Source organism: Balaenoptera ricei, chromosome 1 (assembly GCF_028023285.1).
Source record: "Balaenoptera ricei isolate mBalRic1 chromosome 1, mBalRic1.hap2, whole genome shotgun sequence".
Classification (NCBI taxonomy): Eukaryota; Metazoa; Chordata; class Mammalia; order Artiodactyla; family Balaenopteridae; genus Balaenoptera; species Balaenoptera ricei.
The window spans coordinates 169,047,766-169,061,790 of NC_082639.1; the positions used below are offsets into that span (position 1 = coordinate 169,047,766).

The 14,025-nt window shown below is 35.6% G+C and overlaps 1 protein-coding gene across 1 annotated transcript in view; it reads left to right on the plus strand.

Moving 5' to 3' along the window:
• The window catches only part of LOC132372700 (serine/threonine-protein kinase MRCK alpha-like), a 125,764-nt gene that overhangs the window by 62,722 nt on the left and 49,017 nt on the right, over positions 1-14,025 (plus strand). Inside the window, exons 10-13 of the mRNA XM_059934856.1 lie at positions 6,188-6,293; positions 6,722-6,870; positions 8,349-8,440; positions 10,790-10,866. Coding sequence (XP_059790839.1) covers positions 6,188-6,293; positions 6,722-6,870; positions 8,349-8,440; positions 10,790-10,866 — 424 coding nt within the window. The remainder of the gene's footprint in view (positions 1-6,187; positions 6,294-6,721; positions 6,871-8,348; positions 8,441-10,789; positions 10,867-14,025) is intronic.

Below are 14,025 nucleotides of genomic sequence, written 5' to 3' on the forward strand. Positions count from 1 at the left end.
TGTTTATATTTTATATTTCTTCCTGGTTCAGTCTCCGAAGGTTGTGCATTTCTAAGAATATGTCCATTTCTTCCAGGTTCTCCATTTTATTGACATATAGTCACTTGTAGTAATCTCTCATGATCCTTTGTATTTCTGCAGTGTCAGTTGTTACTTCTCCTTTTTCATTTTGAATTCTATTCATTTGAGTCGTCTCCCTTTTTTTCTTGATGAGTCTGGCTAATGGTTTATCAATTTTGTTTATCTTCTCGAAGAACCAGCTTGTAGTTTTACTGATCTTTGCTATCATTTCCTTCATTTCTTTTTCATTTATTTCAGATCTGATATTTATGATTTCTTTCCTTCTGCTAACTTTGGGGGTTTTTTTGTTCTTCTTTCTCTAATGCTTTAGGTGTAAGGTTAGGATGTTTGTTTGAGGTGTTTCTTGTTTCTTAAGATAGGATTGTATTTCTATAAACTTCCCTCTTAGAACTGCTTTTGCTGCATCCCATAGGTTTTGTGTCATCGTGTTTTCATTGTCATTTGTTTTTAGGTATTTTTTGATTTCTTCTTTGATTTCTTCAGTGATCTCTTGGTTATTAAGTAGTGTATTGTTTAGCCTCCATGTGTTTGTATTTTTTACAGATTTTTTCTGTAATTGATATCTAGTCTCATAGCATTGTGGTTGGAAAAGATACTTGATATGATTTCAATTTTCTTAAATTTACCAAGGCTTGGTTTCTGACCCAAGATATGATCTATCCTGGAGAATGTTCCATGAGCACTTGTTGGTTTTGGATGGAATGTCCTATAAATATCAATTAAGTCCATCTTCTTTAGTGTATCATTTAAAGCTTGTGTTTCCTTATTTATTTTCATTTTGGATGATCTGTCCATGGGTGAAAGTGGGGTGTTAAAGTCCCCTACTATGATTGTGTTACTGTTGATTTCCCCTTTTATGGCTGTTAGTATTTGCATTATGTATTGAGGTGCTGCTATGTTGGAATAGTCTTCATTTTAAAGTCTATTTTGCCTGATATGAGAATTGCTACTCCAGCTTTCTTTTGATTTCCATTTGCATGGAATATCTTTTTCCATCCCTTCACTTTCAGTCTGTATGTGTCCCTAGGTCTGAAGTGGGTCTGTTGTAGACAGCATATATATGGGTCTTGTTTTTGTATCCATTTAGCCAGTCTGTGTCTTTCGGTTGGAGCATTTAATCCATTTACATTTAAGGTAATTATCGATATGTATGTTCCTATTACCATTTTCTTAATTGTTCTGGGTTTGTTATTGTAGGTCTTTTCCTTCTCTTCTGTTTCCTGCCTAGAGAAGTTCCTTTAGCGTTTGCTGGAAAGCTTGTTTGGTGGTGCTGAATTCTCTTAGCTTTTGCTTGTCTGTAAAGCTTTTAATTTCTCTGTCAAATCTGAATGAGATCCTTGCTGTGTAGAGTAATCTTGGTTGTAGGTTTTTCTCCTTCATCACTTTAAATATGTCCTGCCACTCCCTTCTGGCTTGCAGAGTTTCTGCTGAAAGATCAGCTGTTAACCTTATGGGGATTTCCTTGTGTGTTATTTGTTGTTTTTCCCTTGCTGCTTTTAATATTTTTTCTGTGTATTTAATTTTTGATAGTTTGATTAATATGTGTCTTGGTGTGTTTCTCCTTGCATTTATCCTGTATGGGACTCTCTGTGCTTCCTCGACTTGATTAACTATTTCCTTTCCCAGATTAGGGACGTTTTCAACTATAATCTCTTCAAATATTTTCTCAGTCCCTTTTTTTTCTCTTCTTCTTCTGGGACCCCTATAATTCGAATGTTGGTGCATTTAATGTTGTCCCAGAGGTCTCTGAGACTGTCCTCAATTCTTTTCATTCTTTTTTCTTTATTCTGCTCTGCAGTAGTTATTTCCACTATTTTATCTTCCAGGTCACTTACCGTTCTTCTGCCTCAGTTATTCTGCTATTGATCCCTTCTAGAGAATTTTTAATTTCATTTATTGTGTTGTTCATCACTGTTTTTTTGTTCTTTAGTTCTTCTAAGTCCTTGTTAACCGTTTCTTGTATTTTCTCCATTCTATTTCCAAGATTTTGGATCATCTTTACTATCATTATTCTGAATTCTTTTACAGGTAGACTGCCTATTTCCTCTTCATTTGTTAGGTCTGGTGGGTTTTTGCCTTGCTCCTTCATCTGCGGTGTGTTTCTCTGTCTTCTCATTTTGCTTAACTTACTGTGTTTGGGGTCTCCTTTTCGCAGGCTGCAGGTTCGTAGTTCCCCTTGTTTTTGGTGTCTGTCCCCAGTGGCTAAGGTTGGTTCTGTGGGTTGTGTAGGCTTCCTGATGGAGGGGACTAGTGCTTGTGTTCTGGTGGATGAGGCTGGATCTTGTCTTTCTGGTGGGCAGGTCCACATCTGGTGGTGTGTTTTGGGGTGTCTGTGGCCTTATTATGATTTTAGGCAGCCTCTCTGCTAATGGATGGGGTTGTGTTCCTGTCTTGCTAGTTGTTTGTCATAGGGTGTCCAGCACTGTAGCTTGCTGGTCGTTGAGTGGAGCTGGGTCTTGGCGTTGAGATGGAGATCTCTGGGAGATTTTCGCCGTTTGATATTACGTGGAGCAGGGAGGTCTCTTGTGGACCAGTGTCCTGAACTTGGCTCTCCCACCTCAAAGGCACAGCCCTGACGCCTGGCTGGAGCACCAAGAGCCTGTCTTCCACATGGCTCAGAGTAAAAGGGAGAAAAAAAAGAAAGAAAGAAAGAAGATAAAATAAAATAAAATAATGTTATTAAAGTAAAAAATAAAAATAATTATTAAAAAAAATTTTTTAAGGTAGTAAAAAAAAGAAAGAAAGAAGAGAGCAACCAAACCAAAAAACAAATCCACCAATGATAACAAGTGCTAAACCCTATGCTAAAAAAAAAAAAAAAGACAGAACCCTAGGACAAATGGTAAAAGCAAAGCTATACAGACAAAATCACACACAGAAGCATACACATACACATTCACAAAAAGAGAAAAAGGGAAAAAATATATATATATCGTTGCTCCCGAAGTCCACCTCTTCAATTTGGGATGATTCATTGTCTATTCAGGTATTCCACAGATGCAGGGTACATCAAGTTGATTGTGGAGATATAATCCGCTGCTCCTGAGGCTGCTGGGAGAGATTTCCCTTTCTCTTCTTTGTTCACACAGCTCCTGGGGTTCAGCTTTGGATTGGACCCACATCTGCGTGTAGGTCACCTGAGGGCGTCTGTTCTTTGCTCAGACAGGACGGGGTTAAAGGAGCAGCTGATTCGGTGGCTCTGGCTCACTCAGGCCGCGGGGAGGGAGGGGTACGGATGTGCGGCGAGCCTGCGGCGGCAGAGGCTGGCATGGCGTTGCACCAGCCTGAGGCGTGCCGTGCGTTCTCCCAGGGAAGTTGTCCCTGGATCACGGGACCCTGGCAGTGGCGGGCTGCACAGGCTCCCGGGAGGGGCGGTGTGGACAGTGCCCTGTGCTTGCACACAGGCTTTTTGGTGGCGGCAGCAGCAGCCTTAGCGTCTCATGCCCGTCTCTGGGGTCCGCGCTGACAGCCGTGGCTCACTCCCGTCTCTGGAGCTCCTTTAAGCGGTGCTCTTAATCCCCTCTCCTCACACACCAGGAAACAAAGAGGCAAGAAAAAGTCTCTTGCCTGTTCGGCAGCTCCCGACCTTTTCCCGGACTCCCTCCCAGCTAGCCATGGCGCACTAGCCCCTTCAGGCTGTGTTCACGCAGCCAACCCCAGTCCCCTCCCTGGGATCTGACCTCCGGAGCCCGAGCCTCAGCTCCCAGCCACCGCACGTCCCAGCGGGTGAGCAGACAAGCCTCGGGCTGGTGAGTGCTGCTCGGCGCCGATCCTCTGTGCGGGAATTTCTCTGCTTTGCCCTCCGCACCCCTGTGGCCGTGCTCTCCTCCGCGGCTCCGAAGCTTCCCCCCTCCGCCCCCCGCAGTCTCAGCCCGCGAAGGGGCTGCCTAGTGTGTGGAAACCTTTCCTCCTTCACAGCTCCCTCCCACTGGTGCAGGTCCCATCCCTATTCTTTTGTCTCTGTTTTTTCTTTTTTCTTTTGCCCTACCCAGGTACGTGGGGAGTTTCTTGCCTTTTGGGAGGTCTGAGGTCTTCTGCTAGCGTTCGGTAGGTGTTCTGTAGGAGTTGTTTCACATGTAGATGTATTTCTGATGTATCTGTGGGGAGGAAGGTGATCTCCACGTCTTACTCTTCCGCCATCTTGAAGCTCCTCCTAAAACTGTTTAAAAGAAAAAAAGTTAAGAGAATGAGTAGTGTAAGCTTAACCAGATGGCCTAGAAGGAAGCGGCAAGAGATGGTGTTGGGGCTGGGGAAAGTGCAATGTTTTTAAGATTTAGGTTGGAAGTAGACAATGATTATGAAAAGGAATTGTTGTGCAAGACCTAGGGCCTAGTGGAACTTAAATGGCATTAGGGTGTAGTTGACCGAGTCTTTTTTTTTTTCTTTTTTCATCACCCTTCCCATCAGTAATTTTTTGTAGCCAGGAAAAATAGACATAGGTTTAATCAAAAGTTGAGAATTAGTGGAAGACCACTGTGGTAAGGGAATATGAATGTATTCAAGATGTAAATAAACAGCAAAGTTAGAAGGTATTGTTTTTTATATAATATTTCAAACAACATTATAGCAATTTACATGAAGTTATTTGATTTCCAAAGTGAATAAAACACACTGGATTTCATAGGTTCCTGGAAATGTGCATAAGCCAAGATCTCTGAGCTATGATAGATACTAAACCAGCACTGGCTGAGGCCTATTAGCCTGGTTAAATGGTAGTATAGTTTTCTTAATTGCTACTCTGTGAGTGTCTTTAGAGGAAAATAAAAAATGTCTTTGGAGGAAAAACAATCTTCCCCCATCTATATTTATTCTTTTTGTTATAGATTAGGTGATTAAATTAAAAGATTGTGGTCACTTGTGGTGTCGAAAGTTAAAGAATTTTAGAAGGAAACAGCATCCAAGTACACAAACTTTCTTAATATTTTCTTAAGCCACTTTAAAAGGCTATGAACATATATACATGTATGTAGAGCCTACAAATATGTTACTATCACTAGAGTGGGCAACTTCTTAACAGTGATTTTATTTGCTCCTTTATTCTTTTGATTGTCCTCCAAAGCACTTTCCCATCTGAGAGAAGAAGGGATCAAACCCCTTTTAAAGGGCCTCTTTAAGATGTAGATATGGAGTGATATGTAGGTAGACAAATGAATTTAACTCCTCAGGAGTTTAAATTGTAACAGATGCTGAATCAAGCCTCAAGATTTAAACTTGTCTGCTGTATGCATCACAGATACATATTGATTTACCTGAAATATACTTTCCTCATGGCTATTCAATGACCTGAATTTTATTGAATAGAATTTGAAAACATTTCTCTCTAAAATCATATAATTACATCAGCAAGATAGCCTTAAAATAGTAAATAGAAACTGAGTTTCGGGAATTCCCTGGCTGTCCAGTGTTTAGGACTCCACGCTTCCCCTGCTTACACTGCTGGGGGCCCTGGTTTGATCCCTGGTCCGGGAACTAAGATCCCACGTGCCTTGGGGCACTGCCGGGGCAGGGCGGGGGCGGGGGGGGGGGTGTAGAAACTGAGTTTCAGTAGACTTTAATCTTTTCTCTTTGTTATATCATTGAACACTTTAGAAAACAAGAGAGCTTTATTACAACACAGAATTTTTTTTTTTACAGAATATTATACTTTAAACTTTCTAAATTTAGTGTACTTCAGTTTTAAGAAGGGTGTATTGTGTTTTCATTAGATAAAAAATGGAATCTAATTAATAAGAAATCTTATTCTTTAGAAGTCATGTGAGTGTATGTGTGTGTGTGTGTGTGTGTATGTTTAATGTTAGATTAAAAGAGTATTAATTCCGTGGCTCAAGGGTGAGTTTTACTGATTTATCAGATATGTATAATTTGGACCTTCCTAAACGTGGCCACCTTTATCTGTAAATAACTGAACAGTTCAGTAAACCATTTCCCACTTTTTGACAGATAGTAGTACTGTGGTAGACCTTTAAAAGAAGATATTAAGAACAGCTTCAAATTTCTGTCACTTTTCACTTATTTCTTTATGATGCTTTAAAATAATATATATCTCACTGAAGTTTTCTATTTTACTTTGGTACTTGATCTCTGTCTTTATTTGCATATATTCTAGGGTCAGTGATGAAAAGGATGCACGAGGATATCTTCAGGCCTTAGCTTCTAAAATGACTGAAGAATTGGAAGCTTTAAGAAACTCCAGCTTGGGTACCCGAGCAACAGTAAGCTCTGCCATTTAGCAAGCAGGCTTATTATATTAGTCGGTGGGAAGGCTCAGAAAACACTGTAATAAATCTGAGTGCTTACATCAGTTTGTCTAGGCTTTGCCTACTGTAAAGATTTTCATGAGAAATCATTCAATGTTTTTCCAGTTTAGGAAATTATAATACATAGCTGCTTAACTATAATTTGTGTGGCTAGCCATTAATGGTAATAACCATAAAAAATAAATGCATTTATAATGTGAGTCTACAGTTATTTCTGAATTTAATGAAAAATAATATATTTTCACAAGTAATAGTTCTCTTTAATTCTTTAATTAGGGAAAGATAGTTCTTTTAAGTAGTTTCCAAATTCACTTATATTACTAAATTTAAATGTTAAAAATAAAATCGAATGGAGCTAAAACCTCAGTCATATTATTTCATAGGATATGCCCTGGAAAATGCGTCGTTTTGCAAAACTGGATATGTCAGCTAGACTGGAGTTGCAGTCAGCTCTGGATGCAGAAATAAGAGCTAAGCAGGCCATCCAAGAAGAGCTGAATAAAGTTAAAGCGTCTAACATCATAACAGAACGGTAAGACTGAATAATATAGTCCCACTAGAGTGATTTCTAATTTGGTCCAAAAGTATCTGGAGAGAAGTTACACGTTTAGTTTCCTACCTACCCCTTTTTTTTTTTAAGTGATGACCAGAAAAAAACTATGAATATTTGAAAATGAATTGATGATTTTAGGCCTTGTGTGCAGTGATGCAATTTTAATACAGCTTTGTTTCTATCTGACTTGTCCTTAAAGTGGAATTAATAGTACTAATTAATATTCTGTTATTTACTTATCCCCTTATTTGTAAAATTCACTCTCAAATTTTATTCTGTTAAATCCAAAATAATCTTTTGTTCAAGAATAGCACATTAGTCTAAAATTGCAGCATAGAGTCAGAACAAAATATAGTCATCTGAAAATTCTGGCCTCTACCATAGATTTTTTTACACATGAAGTTTCGAGTGATGGTAAATTTCATAAAGGTAGAATTTACTTAAATTATCCTTTCTTTCATGTTATGTATTAAAAAAAGTGTATCGCCCACAGGTCCAGGACAGTTAGCTAATGGATACATTCCCTCCATTCTTACCACAACAGTAGAGTAAATCATACTCAGAATAAATAAATGATAAAAGGAAACTCGTAATTAGATTGGTTCAAGAATAAGTTATAGAGGATTAAGGTGATACAGAGGGACAGTAGAAAGTTCATGTTACAAATCAAAATATAAATAGAAAAATCCATTTGGTGCTCAGAATACTAAATGTTGCAAAGGCATTCAGTCATGAAAAGAAATACAGTCCCATAAATGCGGTTTTTAATGGTATGAAGCACCCCAGTTGAATTATAAATTCTTGCTATGAATTATCCAATCATAAATTAATTATGCTTTACTGAAATGTGCTAGTGTAACATTGAAAATGGAAAAAAATTGTTTTTGGATAATATGAATTGATCCCAACGTAAAGAACTGCTAAATGTCATTCTCTGTATCGTAATTTGGAATAAATGTGATCTTTCTGCTTATGCTTAGGACATATAAATTTACACATTTGTTCATAAATCAGGAATGTGAGTCAAACTGAAAATTATATATTTAGTCACTTTCATGGTTCTCTATGAAAGAAGTCTAACAGAATTCTAAAATTAACCTTTGATTTTATGACATTTTTTAATTTAATAATGTAGCTCAGAGCCAGCAACTTTTCTATAAAAGGAAAGATAATAAATACTTTAGGGCTTGTAAACCATATAGTTTCTGTCTGCTCAACTCTGCTGTTGAGTACAAAAGCAGCCACAGACAGCATATAAATGAATGAGCCTGACTGTGTTCCAGTAAATCTTTATTTACGCAAGAGTAGATGACAGGCTAGGTTTGTCCTTCCTGCAGTAGTTTTCAGTTCCCTACATTATCATGACTGACATTTAAACCAATTAAGTTCAACTACATACATGATGGCTCACTAACCAACAATATAAATAATGACATTTTTCCTTTTTTCCCCTTAAGTAAACTAAAAGATTCAGAGAAGAAGAACTTGGAACTACTATCAGAAATTGAACAACTGATAAAGGACACTGAAGAGCTTAGATCTGAAAAGGGTATGGGAATGTGTTTTGCATCAACGAGGACTTAATGTTCTGTCATGAATACATTTTATTATATAAGAATCAGCCTATTGTGTAGGCAGGAGAATTGTTCACATACACAATGCTGGCACTCATTTATAGATGTATGTGTATATGGCGCACACACACACACACGCACATATTTGGTAGACAAGTCTCCTGAGTCATTTTGTTTTACTTGATACACGTTGTTTAAAGATTTCTTAACAGAAAACTCACTTTGCCATAAATTTGACTGTTTTTTCAGGACCATGGACTATATCATGAACAATATTTTTGTGATTGGAAAAACTTGTTTTTATCATATACTTTATACTATTCTCAAATGTTATAGGGGATTCACTCTCAGGGTAGTTGACGAAATAATGTATGAAATAACTAAAGATTAACCTAATCCAGTATTAGAAAGGCAATTCAATGACAAAGAATTATTTGGGCATTTCGGTGTCTTCTTCCATGTTTGATACTCAAATTGTTTGCCCTGTGGGATTTTCCAGGATTTATTCCCATTTTCTTGAAAACATTACTTGAGCATTTTTTCATTAATGTAAAAAGTAACTCAGAGTGCTTGGTAGCTTTATGACGTGAACTTCAACGTTCTTTCCATAACATGGGCATTAAGAATGTGAAGATTTAATTTTTTAAAATTCAGGATGTTATTATCTTAATGAAAGGATCTCTTATATATAGCTGTTAGAAATTCATTTTCCTGACAGTATTCCTGACTGAATACTGAACTAGTTAATTGGCTCTATGTTGTACTTATGTGCCGCCTTATCATTTCCCTGTCCTGTGACACACAGCGACGTAAAGCTGGTTGGGTCTCCGCATCTGCTTTTAAAATTGTGGAGGAAAGAGGGTAATCACACAAAGGAGTTAACATGAAAAAGCCATTAAAAGTAGTAGATGTTCAATAAATTTTTGTTGATTGAATTTCCTAGTGAACAAGAAGGAAGGAAGGAACCCAGAAAAAGTGAATTAGGAACTCAGATTAGGAGTACAAAGCATCATGCTAAAATGAGAATCAAGCTTAATTTTCATGTATGAAGAGTGGAAGGAGCTGCATGATTTAGTGAGCAGAGCAAAAAGAATATATAAGACATGGAGGACCTGTGGCCCTAAAGGCAATTTATATAGAAAAGAGACCACTGAAGAGTATGACTTACTGTAACACACCAGTTGGCATTGATTGCATCATTTTAAAGTAGATTTAAACTTGCAAAAGAAGAAATCGTTTATCCCATTGCAGACTAACCTATGGGTATGGCTTTTTATTTGGAATTTGAACGTTGCAGAATAATAAAATTTCACTATATGTTGTAAGATAATAGTCTACTTAAATAATACAATGTAATGTTTATATAATGAGGACAAGGATTTTGTTTTCCTGCTTTATTTATTATTATATATCCAGTATCTAGACAGGGTTTGGCAAATAAAAGGCTTTCAATAAATATTCATTGATGGAATGAATTTCTGAACATACTGCCTTATCTGGCAACTATGGTATACTATTAGAGAGTCATTCCAAAAGCACATAATTTGTTATCAGTTGATATCAGTTCCTTAAAAGATATGGAGATCAAAAATGTGTTTTGGTTGTTTCTCCTTTTCCTCCCTAGTATTTATCATTATGTGTATGTTAAGAATTAATTTGGAAATCATGTATTTAAAGTTAATGCCATAGCCAAGAGGTATGCGTGAAATTTTTTTAATTTGTCTGAGAAAAGCTAGGGTTTGGAGTCCTCATTCTCCAACCCTAGTTTTTCCCAGACAAAAATTTTTTAATTTCATGCAATTTTTGTCAATAAAACAGTAAATGAAATCAGATTGAGGCCTTAGCAAAAGTTTTTTCATAATTAAATAAGTTTGTGGTATCACTGCATTTTTTAATAAAAGATTATTTATATTAATATATACTATATGCTTGATGAGAGTATTTCAAAAAGGAAACCTTGTTTGGTGATAAATTACCTTAGAAAAATCAGGCATAACGAGGGTTCTATTTTAAAAATTTTCTCAAGAGTACCAAAACATTTAATGTGCTTCTTACAGTGTACTGTATAGGAAAAGAAATTCAGGAACTCAAGTAAGTCAAGAAACAAGTATTTCATGGAGTCTGATGTAATTTAACTATTGAGTGATATTCCAAGAAACACTAATGTATTTTAGTTTTTTAAGTATGTGGAGTTAGTGATATTAATTGGTTTTAAAATACAGTAGTTTGCGAGCAGCTTTTTAATAGATTCAGACAGGAAAGGTTATCCATGAAAATTAGTCTTAATTGTTCTAGTTTTAAAAAAAGTTGCTGCTGTCTTCTAGGTATAGAGCACCAAGACTCACAGCATTCTTTCTTGGCATTTTTGAATACGCCTACCGATGCTCTGGATCAATTTGAAGTAAGTATTAAACTTTTCATATATCCTCTGCAGTCAATTTAAAATTTACTTTGTGATTTAAAATTTATTTGCAATAAAACTTTTATTGCATCCCATATAAGAGGACCTAGAATCTTATATACACAAAAACGTATTAGGAAAGGAATATGTTCTGCAATGTTATGGAAACTTTAATCATAAACTCTTCTTGTGTTTAAGAAAAATCTAAGAAAGAGCTAAATAAGAGGGTCGTTGATAAGATTTAAAAGAAATTTCATCTCTTTCCCTGAGGAACAGTAAGTGCAGAACAAATCCTAACTTTAAATAATTTTGACACTTTTCTTTTTTCTCCAAAGCATAGAGCCACAGTAAAAAAACAAGTGAAAATATCAGAGCTCACAATAGGGCAATGCTGGTTCTAGTTCCAAATCAATTCAGTTTTTTAGAAGTATACCAAAAGAATGCTTTCTGTTAAAAGTATTACATAGAGTTTATTTGGCACACTCCATTATAATGAAATAGTGATTATGTGACTCTGTCGTTCTTTGGTACTTAAATTCTTTGCTAGAAAAAAAAATTAAGATATGAAGTATATTTTTATGTCAGAAAATTTAAGTTAGTGATTATATCTTAATCAACAAATAATCGTATGTCTCTGTGCAAGGCACTGTTCTAGGTGCTGGAGATACAGTAGTGACCAAATTGACGAAGTCCTGCCCCTCAAGAAGCTTACATTCTAGCAGGAACAATTAGAGGCAGAGATTCTGTTGCTTACTTTTAGTTGTTACCTTCTGGAGTGCTTCCATTTAATTTGATTATTAATGAGCTTCAGCTTAATACATTTTGAGCACAGTATATGAATTGTATTTCATTCTTTTGGGAAAGGAAAAAAGAATCACACTTTAAAAAGTAATTAATGAAATTCTAAGTTTCTTGAGAAACAATGACAGTGACTGCTTTTCTCATTTATTTATTTGAATTAATGTCATTTGCCTTTCAATTGTTTTACAAAATTTTTGATTTATTATTTGTTCTTATTAAATTGCTTCATCCATATTTTCTATTTTTTTATTGCTGTATTCGTTAAATAGGATTCCTTTTCTTCTTCCTCATCTTCACTGATTGATTTTTTGGATGACGTAAGTCTTTGATTTTCAAACCAATGCATCCTTCAGTAAAAGAGATCAGTGAATTGATATGAAGAATTTACCTAGTAATGCAGTCAGTTTTAGAAATATCAGACTTGATAATTTGTGAGCCAAAATGTGCTTCTTTCTTACTTTAAATACAATGAAGAGTTATCATTATTAAATATAATAAAGTAAAAATGTACTTTTAAAAATGTGTTGTCCCTCAGAGAATCTCTATAGTTCCATTCTTTGCAACAATTCTGAAGACTGGAATGCTTATTTGATTATTGTCACTATAGCTATATAGATATAAATAATTGCTCCTTTTTGTTTTTCATGGCAATTTCTATTTCACATTCCCCTTTTCTTTTCAGCACTTTACTATTTAGTTTATATGTTAGTTAAAAGTAAACCTCTGGTGGTATAATCAGAACAAGTGACACGTTTTATTAACTCTTCCAGTAGATTTTATCATAACACAATAATTGAGTACAGATCAATTTTTAATGCTGACAGAATTTCTCTTCTAATGTAAAAAATGATTTTAGTTAATAGATGCACTATATTCACTATAAATTGACTGCATTATCATTTTCTCTCTTAAATTAATTGTATAGATTTAATAATTTAGAAGTTCCTAATGTATAGTGTTCCTCTCTTTACAGAAATACCTGACATACACGTTCTCTCTAATCCACATTAAATGGCACAATAATTCTTGTTGTAAAGCATTGTATTATCCTGTTGAACATTCTATCTTTACAGAAATTTGGAAATAAAATGGGTTCAAATGCAAATATTGTGCATATAACTATTTTTAAACCAGGGGAAATTCTTTAAATGTTTTATTTTTTGTGTTTTGTTAAATATAATTCTTATATTGAGGAGAGTATTAAGCATAATTTTCTACTAAAGAAAACTCCTGATCTATATTTTTAAGTGATTTTTTATTTCTTTGAAATATTTATACCAAAGTGTGCACCTTTCCATTCTAAATGGAAACTATTTTATTATTCTTGAGACAAATAAACTAGGTAATTCTGCAGTGTGATAAAAAGAGAACTCTTGATGTACAATAATATTTGATGTTATAATCTGATGTATATTTTACTATTCTAAAATACTCAGTATGGTATTTCCATACAGATAACATTCACCTTAAAAAGAATGGGAAGGAAGTTTGAACAAATATTTTAATTGTCCTTTCTCCTAGAAGACCATTTTCATTTTTCTTTCTAATAAACTCTTCTCTACATCCCTTTTTCTCCCACAAAAATCTTTGAATGTACAACACAGGAGTAGTATGTATTTTGGTAAATAGGTTAGCTCTTCTCAGCAGAAGCACATCTCAGCCCACTCCTATCTCATCTCTGCTCTCATATGCTGTCTTCTGCCACCATCCAGCTGTAGTGTCTGTTTCCCACTTTTACTTTTCCTCCAGAAGTACCCTTTCTTACCCTTCACCCACTATTACCCAGCATAGATACAGTTCAGACATACATGTAAATTGTAAAGTAGCACAGAGGAACTCCTATTATAAAGTAAACCGAAACTAAGTTCACAAAGGCTGCTGAATCTTTATGATTCAGGCTCCACTCTCTTCAAGGGCGTGGTTTTTCTCTCATTTGCTTCCTAAGCACTTTCCTCTCAATTTATTGCTTAAGCACTTAAGTTGATTCAAATCCTGCCTCTGCCACTTCCTAGGTATATAATTAGGAGCAAGTTATCTAACCTTTCTATGCACTGGTTTGCTCATCAGACAAACAAGGATAATAATAGTATTAATCTCATAAGGTTGTTTGAGAATTTAAAGAAACAGCGTATGTAATACCCTCAATAATATTGGTTATTATTTCCTTACTCTTAATAGACCAGTTCCCCTCCATTGCTGTGTTCTCTTTAGCTTCCTTTCTTGTCCACAAGTTCAATTTCACTTAAGTACTTTCTTAGCTCTTCACCACTCAGCCTTCCACTTACCACCAATGTGCATCACTATACTTTCCTCCTGTTGAATCACATTACCACTGGAAATGATTTTTACGTGTCAGGG